This window comes from Trachymyrmex septentrionalis, unplaced genomic scaffold (assembly GCF_001594115.1).
Source record: "Trachymyrmex septentrionalis isolate Tsep2-gDNA-1 unplaced genomic scaffold, Tsep1.0 scaffold70, whole genome shotgun sequence".
In the NCBI taxonomy this organism is placed as follows: domain Eukaryota; kingdom Metazoa; phylum Arthropoda; class Insecta; order Hymenoptera; family Formicidae; genus Trachymyrmex; species Trachymyrmex septentrionalis.
This window is the reverse complement of record NW_017305885.1, coordinates 1,156,775-1,165,163: the sequence shown is the minus strand read 5'-3', so window position 1 is coordinate 1,165,163 and position 8,389 is coordinate 1,156,775. Positions and strand designations below refer to the sequence as shown.

The 8,389-nt window shown below is 35.1% G+C and overlaps 1 protein-coding gene across 2 annotated transcripts in view; it reads left to right on the top strand.

The window, feature by feature from the left end:
• Positions 1–8,389, top strand: part of LOC108753716 (hemicentin-2) — a 362,006-nt gene that overhangs the window by 210,517 nt on the left and 143,100 nt on the right. For both annotated transcript variants that reach the window (XM_018495572.1, XM_018495573.1), the window contains exons 4-5: positions 2,678–3,017; positions 3,481–3,716. In XM_018495572.1, the coding sequence (XP_018351074.1) occupies positions 2,678–3,017; positions 3,481–3,716 (576 nt within the window). The remainder of the gene's footprint in view (positions 1–2,677; positions 3,018–3,480; positions 3,717–8,389) is intronic.

The window sequence follows — 8,389 nt, the reverse complement described above, 5'->3', positions numbered from 1 at the left end:
AGACCTTGCGCCATCCGACTATCACTTGTTCCGGTCCCTGCAAAACTCCCTCAACGGGAAATCGTTCGCTGATCAGACAGCTGTGAAAACGTACCTCGACCGGTTTTTCGCCTCTAAGCCCCAGACCTTCTATGAGAGCGGAATAATGAAATTGTTGGAAAGATGGCAAGAGGTCATCAACAAAAACGGAGAATATATTATTGATTAAAATTCATCCTTTGTATGAAAAAAACTTGTTTCATTTTAGCCTTCAAAAAGCGAACGAATATATGGATCCACCCAATATCAAAAATCATAATATCAAATTATACCCAATTTAAGATATTTTTAATCATTGGTAGGTTGCCACTGCTCCTATCTATAGCCACTGCTCTTAATTATATATTAATTTGATTAAACAATGGAGTTTAACTCAAGAAAATGATTTAAATTTGATTTAGTTTATTATTTACTGAATGCAGACATTAATATGGACTTATTTTGAAACCATCAAAAGTAATTGATTTACATTTTAACACACATAGAAGTTAAACATAACAAAATATTATTTTACTATGGAAGGAATTGGATTATCATTTTGAAATTATTAAGAAATTCGTAATTAATGTAATTTAATGTTCATGAAATATATTATATTTATTATGATAATAAATTAATGATTGTTTAATCACAAAAATAAAATATACTACAAACACATTCTTTTGTTGTAAAGTTTCGTCTCTTCGTAGTTCTGAAGAACTTCAATTTAATAGTTCTTGAGAAATACGAAGAACTTTAGTTGTCAGCTCGTCTTCTGCGGAGTCTGCAGTTTCATGAGGACTTTACACGGCTAGTAAAAGTAGAATTGGAGTCCTGTTACTTGCGTATTTATTTCTTCTTGATACTAATACTCTTCTAGTAACTTGCATACTTGCATACTAATTAAATAGAGTTCTAAAATTAAGCAAGACCTATCAAAAATAAAATTATTTCACTATCTAGAATATCTCTTTCACAAATAATAAAAAGAAATTAATTAAAGCTGTTATCAATCTCACATGATTGCATTCTTTAATACAATAAAGCTTTTTAACCAGCATACCGCGGCCTGCCACAAAAGGTCATTTCAAAGAAGATGAAAAAGAAGTAAAAAAATTTAGAAATAAATAAAAAATCGAGTAATTCACGAAGTAAAAAATATTTTTAAAATTGTGAAAATTATCTAAATTACATTCTATTTCATCTCATTTTGATCTTATTTTAATCTTTATTGTTTATTTCTGAAATGTCATGTTGGCGATATTTGTTAAAAGACAGGCTGACAACAAACACTGAAGCATGTACATCTAATATTGCATTTCGACAAATTTGATTCATTCTTTAGTGAAAAAGGTTGAAAAATGCTGATTTAGAATATTACATACATTAATATATATGTATTTTTATTTTCTGTTCCTATTATTTCCAACTTTATTTTTGGAAATTACAAAACTACTTTATATGTATATATTTATTTTTAGAAAAATTAAATTTTCCCCATGATATTGCAAAGATACTTGTTAACATGCACGAAAGAACAGAAGCTTGTCTAAAGAAGTGTAAAGGCTAACGTTGCAGCTATAACAAAGGTTCAAAAAAATAGAGTATATGCTTTAACTGTTAGGCAAGAGAGAACGTTGATGAAAGAGCCACCGTAGAATTGCCTCGTGGCACGCAAACAAGTTGAGCTGTCGGTCACCCTTAACTATACTGGCTTGCTACAGAGGGATTGCGGGACTCGCGGCTGCAGAATGAGAAGGCGAGTCCCGGGAAGAGAGCTCTTAGTTGCATTAGGTTAGGTAGTTGCAGCTATTTGCGGCTCATCGGAACCATAATTAGTTTTCTCCGTGAAGTCTTGGTCGACCAAGCTTGATAGGCAAGCAGTTTTAGGTGAGGGTGACCGAGCGTGCGGAACGACGCCTCCTCTCCGGACGGAAAGTCTTTCGCAGCGTTCTTGTCGCGGCTTTATCAAATTCCAGAGCCGCGCTAACTCGATCAAGCCTCAGTCTTCAGAATATTTACTTTCCGGTGGGGCGTGGAAGCGTGATAAAGGCGGACAACTAATCCGGTTTGTTGTTTCACCGCAACGGGCGGCTGGAAAATTTATCCGCCCTTTGAATTTGGACGGATTCAACGTGTCCCCTCTTTCCAGGCTCGCTCAAGAGTTTAATGATACAGTCCGTTTATTAAAACGCATATATCTGCATTTTTCGTATCGGGATTAAGTTTCAAAGAACATTTATATTGCAAAAAGAACGTAAACTCTATGATCGAGGGTTTTATGTGATTGCATTAACTATTTAATTATATATAACTCGACATGCATAAGTACATTATATCCTAATTAATCTCCCTATCCGTCCAGTTAATCAATCGTGGCCGGGCGTAAAATAGTTACAACAGTACGTGGTAAATACCGATAATAGTTGAACTCGTGGTTGAAGCGTGGTTTCTTGTCGAGAGGTCACGCGACGGTTTATCCAGGAATACAGAAAACCGGGACGCGCTGAGAAATGTCAATAATAACAAAAGCACGATAAGGCGACACGCTATAAAAGGAGCGAGAAAAAACTGACGAAAAATGAAATCGCAGTAACTTTCTTTAATGGTGGCCACGTCAGAGAGGGGCTGATGCCATTATACCTCGTCATTGTTACAGGTTCCGTGAACGAGGCTGGTGTTTTTGCGCTACGAGGCAGGCAAGAGGGTAGTCGGCGTTCCAGGCGAACTACCACCAGCACGACGAGCACAACGACGACGTCCGGCTCGACGTTGATAGCTCTACCTGACGAAGTAGTGCAACCCGCGGCCCTTTTGGCCCCCGAAGAGGAGTCATGGTCTACCAGTTCTTCCACCACGACCAACATTGCTCTATCTTCAGACATGGCCGACACGTCATCCAATCCGCCACTGGAACTTGTAGTGAAGCCTCATAGTAAAGTCATCTTACCTTGTGAACTGGAAGGAAATTACTCGAGATTATTGCTGCCAGGAGCAAGGTAACACTCGTGTCCGAATTCAATCAATCTGTCGTGATCATGAATCGTGAAAATAACATTTACGAGAGTTAAAATTGAAGTATATCTCAAATGTTTTAAACGAAATTTGTCTAAGTGAAAAAAATATCATGTTCAAATTTCAAATAAATCGCATAACATAATACATAATCGTAATCTCCAATTTTTATTTTAAATATCTAATGTAATATCTTTCATCGTGTGTATATCTATATAATAATATTCTCTCATCATATTAATGGATATTAATATCCGGTTTCACTTTATAATAACGGTAACTTTTGCCTTGAATACATTACGGTGAAATTATTCCCTTTACGGAAACAAAGTCGCCCCCTGTAATAGTAATGCGGGGATACGGCTGAAGTGTCTTTGTCGCCTGAAGATCGGGCGTAACGAAGTTTGTTAGGTGAACTAATAATGCGGACGCTGCGCTCCTTGTCAGAAGTTACAGAATACGACCGGCGACGTGGCTGCACGAAGGTAGTCCGGTGGATATGATCACGATAGACACGAGAACGGAAATGAGCGGAACCGGGCACCGGTACATCGGCGACTCGACAACCGCAGCACTGCACATAGACAACGTCAGATTAGAAGACGATGGTGTGTGGGGCTGCACGCTGGAGGACGACCGGGGGAAGATTCTCTTCGGCAAACCGGTGAAGCTGGTCGTGCTCGGTAAGTATCTCACGATATACTTTCCGATGTTTAATTTTTTGAAGGCGAATTTTTCATTGAAAAATTAAGTCCATACAATCGAACACAACTGCGAAGTATGTTGGAACATTTAATGTCGTTCATTTTTCATTTTGCTGTATTTGCTTAAACATAAAAGACATAAAGGACGGTTTTGTCGATATATCTAAAAATTTAAGTATAGATTTAAATTAAAAAATAATTTTATTGGACTATCAAAATAATTATGTAGGATACTCAAATTAGTCGTTGGAATATTAAAACTTTTTGCAGTATTGCTCATCGTACTTGAGATTCTTACGTAATTATTTTGATAATCTATAAATAAAAATTACGTAATTATGTTGAGAAAATTATCTTTAGATTTGTATCTAGTTAAATTTTTAGATGTTTCAGTACATATTAAAATCGTTCCACATTTATGTTTTAATATAATCAGTATTATGCATAAATATGATTGTTATGCTTATTAACTACTACTGCGTAAATAATTTGTGAATATATAACTCATGAATTATGAATCGTGTTATATACGAGTGAAGGAAGTGTCTCAGGTGATGCAGGCACACATATATTAAATATTTTATATAGTTTTAAAATTGTCAAAGATTTATACGTAAAACGGTTTGAAAAGTTTATTTATTTTAATGAATGATTCCCGTCCTTGATATATTGATTTATAATTTGTGCGCTCGATATTATTTGAATATTTTTAACGATTACCTACATCAAAATAAATGTGTATAAATCAAAATAATATTCCTTTTTTTATATGAAGAATTTTTATCTGAGTTTTAGAAAAAAAATGGCGAATTTTTTGGATATAACGCATTTTTATGTGCGCTCTGAAAAAGTGTGAAAGAGATGTATGTGAATTTTTCTGAAAACGTGATGCTATCTTGCATAAAGCCTTTCAATTTCGCGTGAATGATTAAATTCTCGCAAAATTCCGACTGACGAAGTTTTTTTTAGGAACGTGCCGGATACATTTAGGAGCAATAACATACGAGACAAAAATTTTTCCAGGGCGTATAATTGAGAAAGTAAAGTTTTAGCGTTCTCAACATTGTTCACTTTTACATTTCACATAATCCTTTTTTAAAAGCCATTGTCGCATTCAAATAATCAAAGACATTTATTATTCAGTTTTAAAAATGTTAGAATTATTTTGAAATTTGTTTAAAAAGATTTAAAAAAAATAGGAATTTTCATTATTCGATAAAACGTTAATTTCAAGGCAATTTTCTAAAATAGAAATAAATTGTAAATATTCAATTTTTCTAAAAACTATTTCTTTCCTTTTAATATTTATACTTTGTTGTAATTTTGTCAACAATATTTGCTTTATCTTATAACTTAGTTTTGATTAAAACTTGATTAAAAATTTCTATACAACGTGGATATGTATATTGCGCGACTTGCTGCGATAAAAAACTTCTTGGCATTTCTTACTTTTGTTACACCCAGATTTAAGCAAGTGGGTATCGTACTGGGTAATAGTGTTGCCGCCCTTAAGAATTTTCAGCAAGTGGGTTGGATCTCCGGAAATCGGGGGAAGAGACGTTTCAAGCTGCCTGAGCCACTGGTAATGGCAGAATTTATGCATATTAATTCGCGCCACTTGGACCCAGCGGTCGCATCGCTACGACATGAATATGCATTTGCCCTAAAAGTTTGCCCTAAAGCATTTTATCTTCCATTTTTTTTTCTTTTTCCTTTTCGCTAGATGGACGCGTTATTCGTTCTACCGCTGCACTTGTCTCTGCGACGAGGTGTATACAAGTTTACGCGAAACAATCGCGCCACCAGTTGACGCGCGCGTGACGCTCTTCGAAAGCTCACGGTCCCCGACTGAATAAAGCTTGCTTCGTGGTTTCGCTCTTCGCTCTCTGCTCCATTTTTAATATCCAACCGCTAAACAGAACGAGGAGCACAGCGAGCTTTTATCTCCCGTGGCGCGGTAGGTTCGCTCGGGGCGTGACGCGTGTGTAGTTGTACACTCTCGTCGCATGCATTTTTGTACCTCCTTCTCTGTGCACCATCTGATTATTCCTGGTTCACAGCGATGTTTATTTTTCGGTTTCTGCACGAGTGTTTTGCACTGACAACGGCAACCAGCGGTATACTCACAACTCTGCTTAACACGGCACTTTTTAACGTTAACATAGATGTAGGATATTATTTATACCATATATGGAAAGCTTTTTGTAATTTTAATATGATCTTTTTATGAAATATTTTCAAACTGTTATATATTTTCAAATAGACGAAAAAGGATTTTTTGACATTAATTTCTTGCGATTCAATAAAAAATAAATTTGAGAATGATGACAATAAAAAAGAGAGAAGCAGAAGTCTTCGATAAATGCATTACTTGATATTAATAAACAATTAGAAATATTACCTTGTTTGTTAGTATCTGAGAAGTTTAATTCATATATGTATAACTGGCTTATAAATAAACGCTCATGTGATATTGGAAAATTGATTCAGACTGCTGCAGAATAAATTCTGGAAACGTGACCAATTACTTTCTTTCACTTCCCGATACTTCGACTTATTTCGCGTATCTCAATGAACTGCACCGACTTCATAAATCTCTGGATTTATATCTTCCGTATTGTGCCTTTCGCAAACCGGTCGAGTAAATATGAAAGAAGAGCGCTAAAAGTTGCCTGCCGTATGAAATATGGCACCGAAATCCGCGCGGCGCACGATAAGACGTTGAGTACACTTAACGTCTATCCTGGCGAAGTCGAGAAAAACAAATCAACCGCGAGTGTTCCAACCCGGAAGCGAGCGTCCAGCACGCCAATGCGGCCAAAGTAAGCTTTCATTGAAATGCAATGGCTTGTACTTCTTTCATACTTTGTTTTGTACATTATACCTTGTCATACACATTGTCCTGTGAATCGCAGAAACGAGATGAAAGAAATATACCGTCGCGATTGTGTACTGCCGTTACATTAACAATTGAATAATGCAACAAACGTTAGATTTGATGCGATAAAAATGTTTCAATTATTTAATTAAAATTGTATATATATATATATCACAACTGTCAGTTTGCATTCGTGGAGAATTAATAATGTAATTATAATTTATCTGTTTTGAAAAAAAAAACAAACAAAAATAAATGGATAAATAAAAGTATAAGAAAAAAGTTAAATAACGAATAATTAACGACATGTTAATTAATAATGAAGAATGTATTAATTTTGTTTATTATGCATATTAATTATGCTTATTTTATTCTAACAACATCGGGATTATTGTTTCGGCTTTTAGCAACTCTATCGATTATCAGAAAATTTGGGTCAATTTACGATAAATTTAATGGTGGTCGCAATGTCGGACCGATGTGACACCTTTTGGACAATAATTCCATAATATACGTGGTATACGTTGATGATTATCATGTTTCTCCGGCTATCGAACTTAGCTTTAGTTATGTAACGCATACCGCATGTTACTATATAGTACCTGTAACATAAAGCTACATGAAAATGAGAAAATGTATAAACTCAATTTGTAATATAGAAATTTTAATTGAGTCCCGATATATTTTGGTGCACACAATATTCAATTATGAATACTTTGTTTGTATCAGTTTAAACGGCACATTTCTTTGGGATTAATATTGTCAAATGCATGTTGACAGAGTCATTATAATTTTGCAATTTATTACTGCTAATTTAAAATGCAGAGCATCAGATCGACGAAGTTCGTTAATCAAAATGCATGACGATAAAAGGGATTACGGCGTACTAACAAATATGAAATGCAGATAAACAGTAATAATTGGTAAATATGATGTTAACAGAAATAAGTTATAAAAGATTATTTAATAGAATTACAGAGGATTAAATAGAAAACTGAGTTAATAAATTTTCTTTATTACGCTTGTTAAAAGAGAATTATATCAATACAAATGTTTAAACGCATTGTTTTGATAGTACAATATCTCGCAAGTGTGTAATCTCAATACTTCCATATCTTCTATATCGAAAACCTGGATCGATTCGAGAAAATGAAACAAGTCTTCATTTAGTGATAACTTTATAACGCATGCTCTCGAAATTATCGTTCCCACTTTTCATCAATCATTGAAATTCTAGTTTTATTCTTCAGGCAAATAATAAGGGAGGGGGTACAGGAGTAACGTCCGTCTGCGGCTGATAGGGACAGATTTGCCTAGCGTTACCCGGGTGCTCGACGCCGAATCCGTGAGTGAGAAAAAGTTGAGAATAATGCACGTTTTATGCGGTTGCCAGGTTCCCCGTATTTTATTCGACAAATAGACAGGGATGTTAAGGCGTTCGTCCTTAACCCGCGCATTGGGCACAGATTATGGCTTCCTCAAGATTCATCTTGAAACTATCCACACACACTTACTTGCGCAATCTCTCATGCGCCTCTTCAAAACGCCTTTCTATATTCTCTCCCATTGCGTTTTTTTTATATTAAATCGAGATTCGGATTACGAATGTAATGTAATTTCTTTCGCTTACTGTTATTATTTTCTATTTCAGTACACACTAGTTATTGTTCGTACAGTTCGTATCTTATTCCTTCCGATCTCTTGTTAACTTCCTTTGTATGCGATTCTTATTCTCTTCTCTATTTTTCAAACGTTTGCATATACACACACACAC